Genomic DNA, 17,471 nt, shown 5'->3' with positions numbered 1-17,471 from the left:
AGTCCCCTCCCATCCAATATTATTATTTATTTCTAAATGCACAACTCTTTACATGTATCACACTACTAGTTTGGTAGTGAGTAGTTTATGAGGGAAATACCTTTGTTCATCTCCTAGTCTTACACTGTTGGCAAAGTTTGATATTTTTTTCTATAATTACTTCTTTTAAGAACTCCTGCTGGCTTCTGTTAACAACATGTTTATTCAATGATAATACATTACTTACAATGACATTGAGACCTTTCCTGTTTGTGCTGTGTCTCTCACACTTCTTATTCGTTGGTGTAATTTGGTAATGTCACTCATCTTAGAGAAGTGTAGGTATGTTATATTAAGCATACAGCTTTACAAAACAAACTTCTAATATTTTTAAAAAAATAATTAGGTCAATCGAGATGAATTTGTCAAGATGACAGATGTCAGCTGTTTGTTTGTTTTACCTGAGACTGATGATGTTTAAGACCTGTAATTATCCAAGTTGTTGGAATACTTTTCTAAAATCTTGGCAGCTTGCTAAATTTCTTTTGGTCTTCTGGAGCTTCTCTGGTGTTTCAGGGCCTCCTGAAAATCAGTTTTCCTGTATGCTTCTTGCTCAGCTCTTTGAGAAAGAATATTTGGGTCCGTTCACTTTGGACTAATGAAACAGTGTGGAAACAATCTAGAAAGTTAACTATTGCTAATAAATGGAATGTTTTACGCTAGTGTCGCAGCTTTTCCCTCCAAGTAAACAGCAGAATTGTAATACTCTGTGTGTTTTTTAACTGCACTACCCATTCTACCTTGATTAATTGATAAGTGTTACTTCTGGGAGTCCCTTGAATAAGATGATAAAAGCATTTCAGACTATGGGCTTTCTACAGATTTTTTTTTTTTCCCCTCTGCTCACCCTTTGGTGAGGCTTCTGTAGTTATGAGCTTCTAATCTAAGTAATAATTGATTTTTTAAATTATTTTTTAATTTTAATTATGCAGGATGTATTTTTAGTTGCTTTCACATTCTGAGTGAAGTAGAAACTCTTCTTTAGTCATCTCTTGTCTATAGGTTTTTAGGCATTTAATGAAATGTTCTTAAATAGTTCTCGGATAATTACAGAAAATTTTATCCAGGCTTGTAGCTGTGGTCTTTTAAGTCATCAAGTATGTATTACTGATTTGGGTTTGATACTTGCCATATATCAACAGAGTAAGCACTTATTGTTTATTGCATCAAAGCAAATACTAATTGTTAATTCTGATTGCCATGCCCATCAAAAATATACTTTATCTGTGCAGAGTTAAGCACAGGAGAATGATGTATTTGATTAGGTGGTAGATAGTGTTCTGTATTACAGTATTCCTTATCTGTTAGAATAGTGTTATGCAGAACTTCTTCCTATTATAGTTCATATTTAAATCAGTGATTTGTTCCTGATAAAGTTTAGAAATTCAGCGTCTGCTTTAATTCTAGCAGCACAAAACATCCTTGCCTATGATCTTCAATGTAAATCTCCATGCAGCTGAATGTTATGTGCTGAGGGAGGCAGTTGTTTTGTTTTGTGGTGTGATGTTGGCCTTTTAATATTCTGATCTATAAGCTTTGATAGTTACTTGATGAGTTCCTGTTCTTCTTCGATCTTGAGTGTTTTGAGTAGGTTGTAACTTCATGTTTGATTTGGTCGTGATTTCAGCAAAGGCAACTTGATCAGTGCCTTGGAAAGGAGCTATTCTAATTAATCTCACACTTGTTTATAAGGAGTTAGACTTTCTCTTCTCTGTCTCTTGTTCTACATGAGAACTTACTCCCATGATTTGTCCTGTTCTATATTTAAATTTTCTCAGTAAGGCTAGCAAACCCATTACCATACAATGCCCTGTTAATTCAGAAAGTTAATTGAAGTTCAGCGAAATTCAGACCCATGACCTTAGTGCCATTTTCCAAGTCACTGTTTTGTTTCTGAAACTTTGAAATCTGCTATTCCGGGGGCTATTTTAATCGTTTTACTTCATAGCGCTTATCTTCTTGTTTTTAAAATACTGCTACTGTGAAGATGCTGCTTGTTTTAAATATGTAAAACAAATAACTTACTCCTGATGATACTGTGGGATGAAGAAAAGCAAGAAAAGCAAACAATGACTGCCTTTTTATAGGGTTGGTGTAGGTTTGTGGTTCTTGTATAGTTGTGTTCTTGCATTGTTCAGGCAGTGAATGCCTCAGTGGGTTCTGATCAGGAGGGTGGGGGGAAGTCATGTTTTCCTAACAGGTTTTATAAACTTTGTGAACCAAATTGTCCAACTGAAAGTATTATTTTAAAGAGGCAGGTCCTAAATTTTCTTAAAAGCTGAGAAGTTATTACCTGTCATGTAGTTTCTATGCCAGTTAGTTCAGTACTGTGATGCTTTACTACTTGTTATGAAGTATTTGACCCTTTTGCTATAGAAGTCATTAGACGGGCAGGCTGGAAATGGACTGAAGGAAATTACACAAGTGAAAGTACAGTCTTTTTCTATCCTAATAATAACAAATTGTAAGGGAAGACTTTTGGAATGTGATTAAGACGACTGAGCTTGGTTTTGGTCTGAATTGTTTATGTTTGGTGGCACTTAGTATTGGAGTTAATTCTTGTTCCTTTTTAAAATCATGTTTGCAAAGTAATGAAATTGTGGCTTTAGCCTGGAATGTGTGATTTGGTTGACTTGAGCGGGGGAAAAAAAACCGAACCGGATTCTTCCTGTAAATTAAGCTTTGGTGGCTCTGAAATCATCTGCTTGTGTTGTGAGTAGATAGATCTTTAGGATTTTAACATTGAGCACTGCTGCTTTTTGTATTCCAGGCACAGAGAACTTGCACTTGGTATTTTCTTACTCTGTCTGGGTGCTAAGAGATTTTCCTGAAGATGGACTGAAGGTAAGTGTGGTTGAAACAGGCACCTTGCCATTGAGATTCTTAGTGCAGTGTATGGAATTGGAAGAACTCAATGTAAGAAGCCATGTATTAATGCTAAATCCAATTAAATATATAATTCATATTTTCTATGTTCAGTACTGTGGTAAGATTAGCAGTAGATAGACGCGGACAGCCTTTCAGTTTCTTACGCTTTTCCATTCTTAGAATACCTTATCTTGTAATAAGTAGCTAAGAACTTTTGATACAACATTTAATGTTGTTGATGTCATGCTTTTTGCACAAGAGCCTGGTTGAATATTTAAATGTCAAATGTTAATTTGCCTTTCTTATTTTCTCTTTCCTCTTTGATATAGAATTGACTTCCTATATTTGGGAAACGTTGGGCACTGTAAAAGAAGAGTGTTAACTAAGGCAGAAGTGGGGATGTTTGTTAATCCTTTCAGATGCAAGATAGCTTCTGAGTGCCTAAATAAGCTGCTCAGTTTTTTTATACTTCTTGTGCTTATCTTTGAACATATGTGATGGTATGCTGGGCTTCAGTACCTCAGAGAAAATACACTGTGGCACTTAAAAAAAACAAAAAAAACCCAAACAAACAAAAAAATCACCATTCTGTGAATAAAATTTTGTTTAACAGATATTTACAGAAGATCTCCCTGAAGTGGAAGCTTTGCCACGAGACAAAGTGCTTGGTTTCTTGATAGAAAATTTTAAAAGCTTAACTATTCCTTATCTGGTAAGAACTCAATCTGTACTAGTGCATTACATTCAGTACAATATGTTATGTGTAAGGCCTTAGTTCTCCAGGCATTGGAGCCTGATGCTGTCTCAGAGAATGCTAGCTTTGCTGTAAGTTAGAATCATAGAATGGTTTGGGTTGGAAGGGACCTTAAAGATCATCTAGTTCCAACTCCCCTGCCATGGGCAGGGACACCTTCCACTAGACCAGGTTGCTCAAAGGCCCATCCAGTCTGGCTGTGAACGCCTCCAGGGGTGGGGCATCCACAACTTCTCTGGGCAACCTGTTCCAGTGCCTCACCACCCTCATAGTGAAGAATTTCTTCCTTATATCTAATCTAAATCTACCCTTTTTCAGTTTAAAGCCATTACCCCTTGTCCTATCACTACATGCCCTTGTAAAAACTACCTCTCCAGCTTTCTGGTAGGACTCCTTCAGGTACTGGAAGGCTGCTATAAGGTCTCCCTGGAGCTTTCTCTTCTCCAGGCTGACCAATGCCAACTCTCTCAGCCTGTCCTCATAGGAGAGGTGCTCCAGCCCTCTGGTCATCTTCGTGGCCCTCCTCTGGACTCACTCCAACAGGTCCATGTCCTCCTTATGTTGGGGGCCCCAGAGCTGAACACAGTACTCCAGGTAGGGTCTCACAAGAGCAGAGTAGAGGGGGAGAATCGCCTCCCTTGACCTGCTGGTCACGCTTCTTTTTATGCAGCCCAGGATACAGTTGGCTTTCTGGGCTGCAAGCACACATTGCCGAGTCATGTTGAGCTGCTCATCAACCAACACTACCAAGTCCTTCTCCTCAGGGCTACTCTCAATCCATTCTCTGCCTGGCCTGTATTTGTGCTTGGGATTGTCCTGACCCATGTGCAGGACCTTGCACTTGGCCTTGTTGAACTTCATGAGGTTCACATGGGCCCACTTCTCAAGCCTGTCAAGGTCCCTCTGGATGGCATCCCTTCCCTCTAGCGTGTCGACCACGCTGCACAGCTTGGTGTTGTTGGTGGACTTGCTGAGGGTGCACTCAATCCCACTGCCCATGTTGCTGACAAAGATGTTAAACAGTGCCGGTCCCTGAGTAATGCCACTCGTCACTGGTCTCCACTTAAACATCAAGCTGTTGACCACAGCTCTTTGAGCACAACCATCCAGCCAATTCCTTATCCACCGAGTGATTCGTCCCTCAAATCCATGTCTCCAATTTAGAGACAAGGATGTCATGCGGGACAGTGTCAAATGCTTTGCACAAGTCCAGGTAGATGATGTCAGTTGCTCTTCCCTTATCCACCAGTGCTGTAACCCCATCGTAGAAGGCCACCAAACTTGTTGGGCACAATTTGCTCTTAGTGAAACCATGTTGGCTGTCACCAATCACCTCCTTATTTTCCATGTGCCTTAGCATAGTTTCCAGGAGGATCTGCTTCATGATCTTGCCAGGCACAGAGGTGAGCCTGACTGGCCTGTAGTTCCCCAGGTCTTCCTTTTTCCCCTTTTTAAAAATGGGGATTATGTTCCCCCTTTTCCAGTCTGTGGGAATTTCACTGGACTGCTACGACTTCTCAAATATGATGGATGGTGGCTTAGCAACTTAATCTGCCAGTTCCCTCAGGACCCATGGATGCATCTCATCAGGTCCCATGGATTTGTGCACCTTCAGGTTTCTTAGGTGGTCTCAAACCTGATCTTCTCCTACAGTGAGTGGTTCTGCATTCTCTCAGTCCCTGCCTTTGCCTTCTGTGACTTGGGTGGTGTGGCTTGAGCACTTGCCAGTGAAGACTGGGCAAAAAAGTTGTTGAGTACCTCAGCCTTCTCCATATCCCGGGTAACCAGGTCTCCTGTTTCGCTCCAGAGAGGGCCCACATTTTCCCTAGTCTTTCTTTTATCACCAACTTACCTATAGAAGCTTTTCTTGTTGCCCTTGGTGTCCCTGGCCAGCTTTAATTCTGTCAGGGCTTTAGCTTTCCTAACCGGATCCCTGGCTGCTTGGACAATTTCTCTCTATTCCTTCCAGGCTGCCTGTCCTTGCTTCCACCCTCTGTAGGCTTCCTTTTTGTGTTTGAGCTTGTCCAGGAGCTCCTTGTTCATCCATGCAGGCCTCCTGGTGTTTTTGCCTGACTTCCTCTTTATTGGGATGCATCACTCCTGAGATTGGAGGAGGTCATCCTTGAATATTATCCAGCTTTCTTGGGCCCCTCTTTCCTCCAGGGCTTTATCCTATGGTACTCTACCAAGCAGATCCCTGAAGAGGTCAAAGTCTGCTCTCCTGAATTCCAGGCTAGTGAGCTTGCTATGTGCCCTCCTTGGTGCGCTAAAGGATCTTGAACTCCACCATTTCATGGTTGCTGCAGCCAAGACTGCCCTTGAGCTTCACGTTCCCCACCAGCCCCTCCTTGTTGTTGAGAACAAGGTCCAGCATAGCACCTCTCCTTGTGGGCTCCTCTGTCACCTGGAGGAGGAAGTTACCAACACATTCCAGGAACCTCCCAGATTGCTTATGCCCTGCTGTGTTGTCCCTCCAACAGGTATCAGGGTGGTTGAAGTCCCTCATGAGGACCAGGGCTTGTGAATGTGAGGCTTCTCCTATCTGTCTATAAAGGCCTCATCCGCTGTCTTCCTGGTTGGGTGGCCTGTAGCAGACCCCCACTATAATGTCACGTGTCCCTACCCTCCCTTTAATCCTGCCCCATAAGCTCTCGGTCGGCTCCTCATTCATCCCCAGGCGGAGCTCCATGCACTTCAGCTGGTCGTTGACATAGAGGGTGACACCCCCTCCTCATCTTCCCTGTCTGTCCTTCCTAGAGAGCCTGTATCCTTCCATTCCAAACTCCAGTCATAGGAGCCATCCCACCATGTCTCCGTGATGCCAGTAAGATCATAGCCCTGCAGGCGTGGACATGTGTCTAACTCCTCTTGTTTATTCCCCATGCTATGTGTGTTTGCATAGAGACATTTAAGTTGGGCCCCCAATGAAGCTGAATTACTGGCTGGAGTGGCTGGAATTCCTTTGTGCTGCTCTTCAGGTGCTCTTCTGCTGACCTGTGATCCTCCTCCAGGCTCTGGGCATCTATTGCTGGCACTGGCATCAAACTGGTAGGAGTGGGATGGATTGAGGTTCCCCTCCCTCAGCAACTTTAGTTTAAAGCCCTCTTCACCAGCTTGGCAAGCCTGTGACTGAAGATGCTCTTCCCCTTCTCTGACAGGTGGACCCCATCAGGCCCTAGTAGACCAGGTTTCTCAAAGTGAGTCCCATGGTCTAAGTAGCCAAACCACTGGCTGTGGCACCAGTCTGGTAACCTTTTGTTGTTGTGCAAAGGAAAAATAATTAAAATATATGAAATCCTGAAGTCAAGCTTGGTAAAGGCAAGCATGGAACTGTTGCCTGCTTGTGACAAATTACTTCCCAGAGGAAGTTTCTATAATTGAACATGTATTTACAGGAACATATCATTCATGTCTGGGAAGAAACGGGTGCAGACTTCCACAACTGTCTGATCCAGCTGTACTGTGAGAAAGTGCAGGGCTTAATGAAAGAATATCTCAATTCTTTCCCTGCAGGTATGTTTAGCCTTTTCTGGTGGGAAGACTAGGGGCATGGGACACATGTACTGCTGTAAGCCTTCCCTGTTCATATACAGAAGAAGGTATCCCAAGTGATGAAGGAACTGGTGCAACAAAAGTTGTGGGTTTGCAGGGAAGTCTAGTTTATCGCCTCCCTAGAGATCTTATGGCACCAAGTGACACTTTGTTCATGATTAAGTGTAGTGGCAGCTACTGCTCCCTGAATTCTACATGTTAAGGGTAGGGAAGGGTCTTGAATAACGGAGTCTATTGTTTAACTTGCTGTTTGGTGTGTTTTAGGGAGCTGAAATAATTTGGCAGGTGCGCCAGAATCCCATATAACAGTTTCATCAGCATTTGGTTCCTCCTCATAATGATTTGTTTATCTTCTGTCTACTGGTGTAGTGAAATAGTTGTCTTACCATAGCTCATGTTGTTTTCTTCCATATAGATAAAACTCCAGTGCCTGCTGGGGAGGAAGGAGGAGACTTGGGGGATTACCGGAAAAAGCTTCTACTTTTTCTGGAGAAGTCTAGCTGGTATGAACCTAGTCGACTAATTAGTGACTTCCCCTTTGATGGTGAGTTCAGTTTCCGAAAGTTAACTAAACCCTAGCTTATGGCATTGTACAGCAAAATCCCCTCACTTATTGTAGAATCATGGTTACTAGAAACAGAAAAGATGGCTGTATCTGTAGTTGTAGGGCACTGGTGTATATACTAACTCTGTTTTTACTGGCATAGTTGGGTTTACTAGTCTCTGCAGGATTCCTGTAACTGTTGGCCTAAGACCTGGTGGTGTCTTCTATCACTTAAATATTTAGCTTAACTTTTTGATGAGCCTGAATTGCTCAACAGATCTGAAGTTTGTTGTATCTTAAAGTTACTTAAGAGTTCATAAAATATTACTGAGACTAGCGTGAAGTAGACTTACAGTGTCAGTGTAACTTTAACCTGTGCTCAGACTATAGTTCCTTCTGTTAGTCTGGTCACTAATGGAGCTTGTGTTGTTTTCTCTGTGTAGCTATTGACTAATCGTTCATGCTATCACTAGGTCTCCTAGAAGAACGTGCTCTGCTCTTGGGTCGTATGGGGAAGCATGAGCAAGCTCTCTTTATTTATGTTCACATTTTGAAGGACACCAACATGGCTGAAAAGTAAGAATTTCTTTTATTTTTTTTTTACTCACTGCCCTGTAGATAGGATGTGTAGTGAACTGTTGCTGCATGTGGAGCATGAATGCTGTAAGCCTTCAGGATCTTGTGGGTTTCCATGTTTTCTTGACTTTTAGACTCTTCTAGGTATCTGTTCATTACAAATGATGATGCTGAACCCTTGAGGCTTACCTTTTCATGCTCTTCTGTCATTGCTCTTTAGAGCAATATGACTGTCGTCAGTGAGTTCTTTGTCTCCACCTGCCCTTAGCTTGTGAACTTCTGCATGTTGTTTTGCTTTCTTTCTCTTTCGAGAGACACTCACTAGCCCAGATGCAAAGTTAAGCTTCTTCAGTTAGCAGAATCCTCTGTAGTAAATATGTGGCATTTTGCTAGATGTTTCCTGTCAGGGAACCTTCTGAGTGAATCTGAAGTACTTGGGTGAAAACAGAATTAACTGAACTGGCAAGTATATCTGAACATTGGGGCCTGCTCAGCATAGCTTCTTTTAAAGCTAGCTTCAGCAAATATCTGTTAGAGGACATTCAACCCTGGTATGCAGTGTACACTGATAAACACCTTCTCTTTGTGATTCAGATACAGTAATTAGATATATCTACACATGTATTTATGCTATGATATGTTGATTGGAGATATCTTTTCCTTTTTTCACACAGCTGAACTAAATTTAGTTTCTGCATGAAAGCTTTTAAAGTTGATTGGAAGTGGGAGACTTGCACAAAACCTCCCTTTTTCTCAGCATTGTAATGCAGAGTAAATGGTGTAATTGTTGTGCAGCTTGATTAATTGATCAGAATTGGATGTACAGTCAGTTAACTTGGATGGCTTCAGTAATCAAAGCTGTTAAATGTTAATTTCTGTGGACTGATTGTCTGGGTTTCAAAACTGTCCCTGCATTTCACTTCATTCTTCTCTGTTCTAGCTACTGCCATAAACATTATGACAGAAACAAAGATGGTAACAAAGATGTAAGTAGCTTCATCTTTGCAGTCTTCCTTTTCAGTAAGGATGTATGTCGTGGTTTAACCCCAGCTAGCAACTAAGCACCACACAGCCGCTCGCTCACTACCCCCACAGTGGGATGGGGGAGAGGATCAGAAGAGTAGAAGTCAGAAAACTCGTGGGTTGAGATAAAGACAGTTTAATAGGGAAAGCAAAAGCCACGCAAGCAAAGCAAACAAGGAATTCATTCGCTACTTCCCATGGGCAGGCAGGTGCTCAGCCATCTCCAGGAAAGCAGGGCTCCATCACGTATAACGGTTACTTGGGAAGGCGAACGCCATCACTCCGGACATCCCCTCCCCCCCCCCCTTCCTTCTTCTTCCCCAGCTTTATATGCTGAGCATGATGTCATGTGGTTTGGGATATCCCTTTGTTCAGTTGGGGCCAGCTCTCCCAGCTGTGTCCCCTCCCAGCTCCTTGTGCACCCCCAGCCTACTCGCTGGTGGGGTGGGGTGAGAGACAGAAAAGGCCTTGACTGTGTAAGCACTGCTCAGCAGTAACTAAAACATCCCTGTATTATCAACGTTGTTTCCAGCACAAATCCAAAACGTAGCCCCATACTAGGCACTATGAAGAAAATTAACTCTACCCCAGCCAAAACCAGCACAATGGTTCATACCATGTTAGGGAGCTTAAAATTTTTGCTCTGTGTAGACTTTTCAGGGTCTGTGTAGGTAGATAGGAACCTATGTATAAGCTCTTGGAATTTAGGAATTACTAGATGATTGTTTTTTTTTTTTTAAATTATTATTGTTACTGTATCACTAGAGCATATATTCTGTAGCTAAAGTTGTGATGTAATTCAGAAGACAAAATACTGTGTGTGTATTCTGCATACTTCCTCAGAAAACCTAATGTTAAAAAGCAGTGAAGCGTTGGTTTCTAAAGATTATGAATGAGTTATGCAAGATGAGGGAGGTGTGATTAAAACTAGTTTTATAGAAGAACTTTAGTGTAGAATGCAAGTCTTAGAAGGCCTTGAACATCATTGATACTTTTCATTTTTTGTTGTTTTAAGGTAAGAGCTGTTTAAACGAGCACTTCAGAATTTTAAATGGCATGGGTACAACTTACTAGTACCATTGCTGGGTTCTACCAGCACTGTCAACTGTGGATGTGTGCAGTGGTTTCAGAATTTTCCTTTTGTGTGCAACAGGTCTATCTGTCACTGCTCCGGATGTATCTCTCCCCACCTAGTGTTCATTGTCTGGGACCAATCAAGATGGAAGTGCTGGAGCCTCAAGCCAATCTGCAGGCTGCTCTGCAGGTTTTGGAACTACATCACAGCAAACTGGATACCACCAAGGTAGGAAAGACTTGTAGGTACACAGTTTGTACTATTGGCAGAAGGTACTGGAATAGGCAGGTGAACGGATTGTAACAGTGTCAAGCTAAATGTGTCAATTTCTATTCTATTTTGTTCTCTGTTCCTTTTTAATTCTTCCTAACTAAGTATATTTTGCTCCAGGCGATAAACCTACTCCCAGCAAATACACAGATTAATGAGATTCGGATCTTCTTAGAGAAAGTCCTTGAAGAAAATGCCCAGAAGAAAAGATTTAATCAAGTACTCAAGAATCTGCTCCGTGCTGAGTTTCTGAGGGTATGTACCCACCACCTGGCATTTATGGGAATGGTGTTTTAAAACTGATCCTCAATATTTAAATTATCTGTTCCTTATACAGAATGTGGGTCCTCTAGATGGTGCTGTAGTGCACCTGAAATTAGTAGATGTGCATAAAGTAGATTGAATGTCCCTTTATCGGGAGATGGCAAGTACATTAATTTTAGTTTGGATGAAGTGCGTCCTTTTGCTGTGAGTCTCTTGACTCACAGAGCTCTAGTGTGCATTGCAGGATGATCTTGGAGAGCGTGGACTGGATTTCTTTCAAATAAACTAAACCAGATGGTGCACTTCAGTAGTTTACCTGAACACCCCTTAGTGGTTAGACTGCCTTAGTCTGTGGACCAGACTGGTTGAAAATAAAATCCTGCAATTTGTATGGTGTGGATATTGGGTGTTCAATACCACCTGCTCTGCTCTACTGACCTGCTTCTTTTGTGCTGCACAACTTGCTAATGTAGGTATAGCCACTGAAAATTAAATGTTGTGACAGGTTTCAGTTTCACCAGACTAGAAGGGAGCTGTGGTGTGGCAATGCTTTTTGAGCAAGTTTGGTGTTTTATTCTTCTGTAGGTCCAGGAGGAGCAGATCTTGCATCAGCAAGTGAAGTGCGTTATTACAGAGGAGAAAGTGTGCACTGTATGTAAAAAGAAGATAGGTAACAGGTGAGTAAGCATGTGCCTTAAAGCTTGGGAAACTGAATCAAATATGAATCTTGTACACTTAAACTAAGAATGTTGCAAAACTTGGAATGTGTATATACGTGAAGAGGACAGCAGTATGAGGGTGACATTTGAACAATGTTTGAATTGGAAATTACATCGCTCAAGTGGGTAGCTGGGAAAATGTCAGAGCTTTAGTCAGTGAGGTTTATTGCAAGAGTTTAATCCTGCTTTCAACAAAGGAGAATAAAATCCCTTCAGAAACTCGTAAGACTTCTTATTTCACAACTCTAGAAGGCAGAAGGTAACTTCTCATACTGAATTTGGAAGATTTTCTAAGAACAGTGCCTACTACCTTGCTGCTTAACTAGAATTAAGAAGGATGATACAAAGAATCTCAAACTAAGATACATGTGTAATAGTTTTCTATATCTGATGGCTTTGTTGTTCCCTGGCTGATCTACATTTTGTAGCCTAATTATCTTAGGACATCTAAAAGTAGAACTAATTCACTCGATACCTGGATGCCAATAACTTTTCTTCTACCATTCGTAGTAGGTAATTATGGGTTGGTATAGCATGCAAATTTTATTTGCACTTTTTCCTCTTTGAACTCTAGTGAAATGCCACATGACTAGCTTATTCATTGTTTCTCTTGTTGATGTGAACCCTTCTGAGATATCAGGAGCATTCACAATGATAGGGAAAGGTTTTTTTCCAAAACACTTTAATGAACATAGGTCTAAATATACTTACTGCTGTGCATATTCAATTTTTTGCTGTTAGTGTGTAGCATGTAGCATCAGAATTTAAATTTGCATATGCAGTATTTAGTTGTCTAGGATTTTTCTAATGCTGTTAAGTTCAACAAAGTTTTGAAGGTCAATCATGTCAGTATGTCACCCAGTCTTTAATTTGTTACCAGTGACTTCCAAGTAGTGTGCCTATAGAAATGAAAATAGATACTGTTTTTTTTAAATTATACTCTTACAAAATTATACTCTTACAAAATAGAATTCTTTTGTCTGGTTTTCTCAATAATATATTCAGGCTATAATTTAAACAGCAAAGTGTCAACTTTCATGTAAGCTTCTTTTTCTGATTCTGACACAACTTGGATGTTCTTGTTTCAGTAGGGGAAACTGTTTGTATTGACAGTTGATTTTTGTGTTCTGTCTCTTTCAGTGCATTTGCTCGATACCCTAATGCAATAGTTGTGCATTATTTCTGCTCCAAAGAAGTCAACACATTGGACGCCTGACCTTGTCATTGTCAATAATCCCAACATTCGTATGAAATTCAGAACTGATGACTTAAGAAGTTGATGCCTCTGAGATTTTTGAGGCTTGTTGCTAGGTTCTCTTATACTGGGTAGAAGTCAATTGTAACTGTGGACTGACTGTACCTTTCTGGCAATACTGATTTACTAGAAAATGACTTTAACCATGTTGTTATAGTGCTGGCAACTACACTGAACCTCTCAGTACTCCGATGAAGAATAAAACCCGATTTTTGTAGTGAGTTTTGTATTGCACTCCAACCTTCCGAATGAGTTGTTAGACAACTGTTGGGCATTCACCAAAAGTCAAGTTTTACTATAAAACTTACTTGCATAGGGTGACAACGTTGTGATTTGGCCTTGTACGTAAATAGTTCTTCAAAAAAATTCCTTTAAAGTCTTTGCAGCTGTATCAGTGTTGCATGGAGATCACCAGGTGTTTGGCATAGAGAAGGCTTCTGTGCCTATTTCTAGACCTAGAGAATTTTACTTTCATCTCAGTAATGGGAATGTTTAAATGCTGGCCAAAGGAATCCTTTTATTGATATTCAGTGTTATCACCTGACCTTCTGATAAGCAGAAGTTCCACAGGATGTAATAATCTACAAACAGTAGGTACCACTAGTAAGCCTTTTTATTCTTTTTACTTTAGTTTGAGAGCTGTAAATTGAATTAACTTGTGTGTTGTTTGCACTGAATGAGTTCACTCTCAGCATGAGTGGAAGCTCAGAGACTATTCCAAGAAGTTCACATCTGCACTCATACCAAAAAGCAAAGGACATGCTGTAAAGCAACTTCTGAAGGGAGTGAACTGTAGTTACTGCTTGAGCTTCTAGACTACACTTGAGATTTGTGTATATAAAGTTTTTCGGTCTCTGGTTCACTTTGCAGCATTGAAATAAAATCCAGACTATTTGAACATCTCTCTATTTTAAATGCTCTAGAACTGTGTTCTGCTCAGGCTGGTACTGTTCTTAAGTTACTCTTGGGCCAGAAGTCTTAACTACAAAAACTAGATTGTACCATACTCCTTGTAGGCTGTAATATTTTTGTCTAACTTATTTTTCCACAAACTTCAATCTATAGCAGATTGGTATGAGGGATATTAAAAGGTTTGATTGGTGCAGAAAGAATCTGTGCAGTGGTAATAAAAAGGCAGCAGTAGCAAATAACCAAATAGCTGGATATCTGACTTCTAACATCCTGGTCTAGCAATACTTATGAATATGTAATTATTAAATAGTATGGCGCATGGCATGTAACTACCAGATATCGCCTCTTAACGAACAAGTAGATGAATAAAGCCTGTCTGCCTGAGGTGTAATTGGATCTCAGTTAACATTATAGGTTTACTTAAGCCATTGTTATGTGAGTTTTTTAGGAACAGATCTGCTGTAGGCTGACAAGTCCTAATTCACTTTCATTTGCCAGTGTTAATAGTTTCCCTTGATAACTGTCTGTTTTTTCCCTTTCCACATGTGTTTGTATGTATTGTTCGTATGCCATGCATTCTTACGGATTTCTTAGTCCAGTGTTTTGCTACTTCTGTACTTGGATGTCTTAGGCAATATTGCTACTGATGTCTTTCTGCAGAGACTGGGTAGAGGGAATCTGTGGTGTTAATGTTTTTAACCTTGTATTTCTTCTATTTGAAGAAGAGAGCCTAAAAATACTTATATTGGATTTGCACATTCTGTATAGATCTTTATATACTAGTTCAGGTACAGAGGGAAGGTGGTTTAGGAGAGTTGTGTTTACAGGTCATTGAGAATGAAATAAGGGTATTTAAAAAGGCCCTGTATTCTTTGTATACAGATATAACAATATTTCTCTGATTTGTACCTTTCTTATGTTTAGTACTGTTAATCTGATTTTTATTTACCTTCATTATCTGCTACCAGGAGAGCTGTATTCACATATGAGGATCTTCATTGTGCTCTTACTTTCATGGTTAAAGTTGTGCCTCTGCTCACCTCCATTGCATACCTTTTACAGAGATGTGGTTTGTGATGTAATTTTTTTTTTTTGTCTTGGTTCTTATAATGTGGTTTGGGTTTACTAACCATGCAGCAGGTTTATCTAAAGCAATAGACTGTAATAAATATTGTGAACCAGTGTGTGTTTCAATCATTGTGCAGTTAAGCTTCTCTGGGCTGCTGTAAATGTTTTTATATGTTAGTCCTCACTTTCTCCTGGAAGTCAGACCTAATGCAGGGGCTCCCAGTACCACTCCTGCTTTAATATGTGTAACTCAAATGAGATTATGTCATATGAGAGCTGTCATCACTTCTCAACTTTGTTTTTTTGATCTACAGGTTTATAGTATGCTTGCGAATGTTCTCAATATCCTACTAAAACCACTTTTGTATTCTCTCTTTGAAGAATGTTTTTGAAAGTCTTGTACCATTAAATATGTACTTATTAGAGAACACTAAAATTACTGACAATTTTTTTGAGTGGTAGTATGCTATTTCCAGGTGGGGAGGGATGTTGAGCTCTGTGTGACCAAATCAGGAAATGTTTAGGTTCACAGGTTTGCAGTTGCTTGAATTGTAGGTCATAGACTAGTCTAGTGTTGGAAGTAGAATATAGAACTTCAGTTTTCCCATACTATAGAAATGGGAGATAGCAGCACTGAAGAAGAGTCTTTGTGTCCGTGTCAGACAATTAGTATATTGGTATTTCTGGAGAAAACCAACTCACCAAAAAAACCTGCCAAACCGAAACCTTGATAGCATTCTTTGGAATCTTAATCTCTTCTAATTATGCAGCTGCAAGTCACTGCATCTCAGCTCTCCTCTCAGTGCTGCTGATGGGAGCAAAAGGGGTCCTTTGCAATATCTATGCACATTTTAAGTATTATATAGTATAGCTGGTGATGGTGTCATGTGTTCATGCTTGCTGACAAAAAAATAACTGAATGAAATGTAGATATACATCTACCTTTATCACTAAGGGGATGCTAATCCAAGCAGAAGTGAAGTTACCAGGTGTGAGGCCATTTTTGTTGCCTCATGTTTCGATGCCATTTTGCTTTCTTGTTTTCTTAATCTGCTAGGAAATGACAAAAGCAAGTAGCTTCTCTTTGGATATTAAATTGGCTGTCAACAGTGTCTGTAGATAGCTAAAACTGCACACAAACACTGCTAATGGATGATCTGTTGACTATGAAACAATTCTTAAGCATATGTTCTAAAGAGCTTTCAGTTTTTCTTGTGAGAAAAATTCAAGAGAAATTCTATAAACCTGAGATCCTTGTGCTGAGATTTCACCGCAAGAGGACAGAACTTCAGGAGAAGACGGGTAAACCTGATTTTAAATGCAGTTGGGCACTCACAAGATAAAATACAGGTTTTATATACTGCCTGTAATAAACGGTTGAGAATAATTGTGATTTCTCCATGTTACTTTACTATGTGAGGCTGCCTCAATTTTCCTGTAACTTATGGTCATGAGCTATATTAGATTAAATATAAATCAATCACACTCCTGGTTCTGTAATTTTTTGAAGGTAAATAAAACCTAATATGACACTCCTTCACTTTCAATGCAGTGCTATGTAGAAATGCAAAGAAACTGCTTTGTCAGCTGTGCGTCTATCTTTACCATACTGTTTAGTACCATGCGAGAGCTTTACAGCAGTTGCTGGCTGTTTTGTGATGGTATGTTTGCTTTTTGCCTGTGCCTTGACTGTAAGTCTGTGAATTCACTAATTGGTACTGACTTGTTTGTGTTGTAAATGTCAGTGCCTGTGCTTTATTAATTTTCTTAAATTCTGATCTAGTGACTGACACTAATGACAGGAAATGATTAATGAATGGGACCTTGCTGAGAATGTGTCACATTCTCATGTTTGTATGGAGCTGGTAACATGCTGCATTACTGGCTTTCGTACAGTCTCTGCCACTTTCTAATTGTTGAAACACTTAAGTTTGGTTTTTTGGTCTGCTGCTTCAGTTTAAGCTCTTTATAAAAAGCTCCAGACAAGCCAACTGTCAGCAGCTGTTAACAAACTAATTGCTTCCAGTAAACAATTTTCTTTACTATTTAAATATTTTTTTAAAGCACAATAGTCTCAAAAAAAAATCTGCTATATCTGTTGGACAATTTCTCAAGAACCTTTGGTGGAAGAATCAAGACTATGCTACATGGAAATGAGAATAAAGGGGGGCTTGTGCAGGCCGCTCACATAGCGAGAGGTTAGATGTGGTGGAAATTAATGTTCGCTGAGACATCCTAGAGCAGATCAAATCATGGTGTCTCCACTCAAGACCTCCCTGAAACTTCTCTGAACAGTTAGTCAATCACAAATTCAGCTTTGCTTCAGGCTTGTAAGATGGAAATTTCTTTCTATTTAGAAATATTCTTTTAGGGTATGCTGAAACTCTGAAAGGGCTTGAAAGGGCCAAAGTCCTGGACCAGGTTGCTGGAACTCTGAAAGAAAAGCTGTACTGGGCGTTTTGAGGTTGCGGCTTAATCATGGAGCGGTGCTTCCTCCTACCCAGGGCTTCCCTTTTCAGTGCTGCTTTGCTGCCTTTATCTTTACCGGTATT

The 17,471-nt window shown here is 40.2% G+C and overlaps 1 protein-coding gene across 1 annotated transcript in view; it reads left to right on the top strand.

Moving 5' to 3' along the window:
- The window catches only part of VPS39 (VPS39 subunit of HOPS complex), a 29,846-nt gene extending 14,813 nt beyond the window's left edge, over nt 1-15,033 (top strand). The window contains exons 16-25 of the mRNA XM_072864467.1: nt 2,810-2,883; nt 3,521-3,619; nt 7,057-7,174; nt 7,629-7,757; nt 8,231-8,333; nt 9,274-9,319; nt 10,510-10,659; nt 10,822-10,956; nt 11,551-11,642; nt 12,825-15,033. Coding sequence (XP_072720568.1) covers nt 2,810-2,883; nt 3,521-3,619; nt 7,057-7,174; nt 7,629-7,757; nt 8,231-8,333; nt 9,274-9,319; nt 10,510-10,659; nt 10,822-10,956; nt 11,551-11,642; nt 12,825-12,900 — 1,022 coding nt within the window. The 3' untranslated portion in view covers nt 12,901-15,033. The remainder of the gene's footprint in view (nt 1-2,809; nt 2,884-3,520; nt 3,620-7,056; nt 7,175-7,628; nt 7,758-8,230; nt 8,334-9,273; nt 9,320-10,509; nt 10,660-10,821; nt 10,957-11,550; nt 11,643-12,824) is intronic.
- The last annotated feature ends 2,438 nt before the right edge of the window (nt 15,034-17,471 follow it).

The sequence above is a fragment of the Ciconia boyciana genome, chromosome 6 (assembly GCF_034638445.1).
Source record: "Ciconia boyciana chromosome 6, ASM3463844v1, whole genome shotgun sequence".
Lineage (NCBI taxonomy): Eukaryota > Metazoa > Chordata > Aves > Ciconiiformes > Ciconiidae > Ciconia > Ciconia boyciana.
Note: the sequence above shows the minus strand (reverse complement) of the source record. Positions and strands in the feature narration are given on the sequence as shown.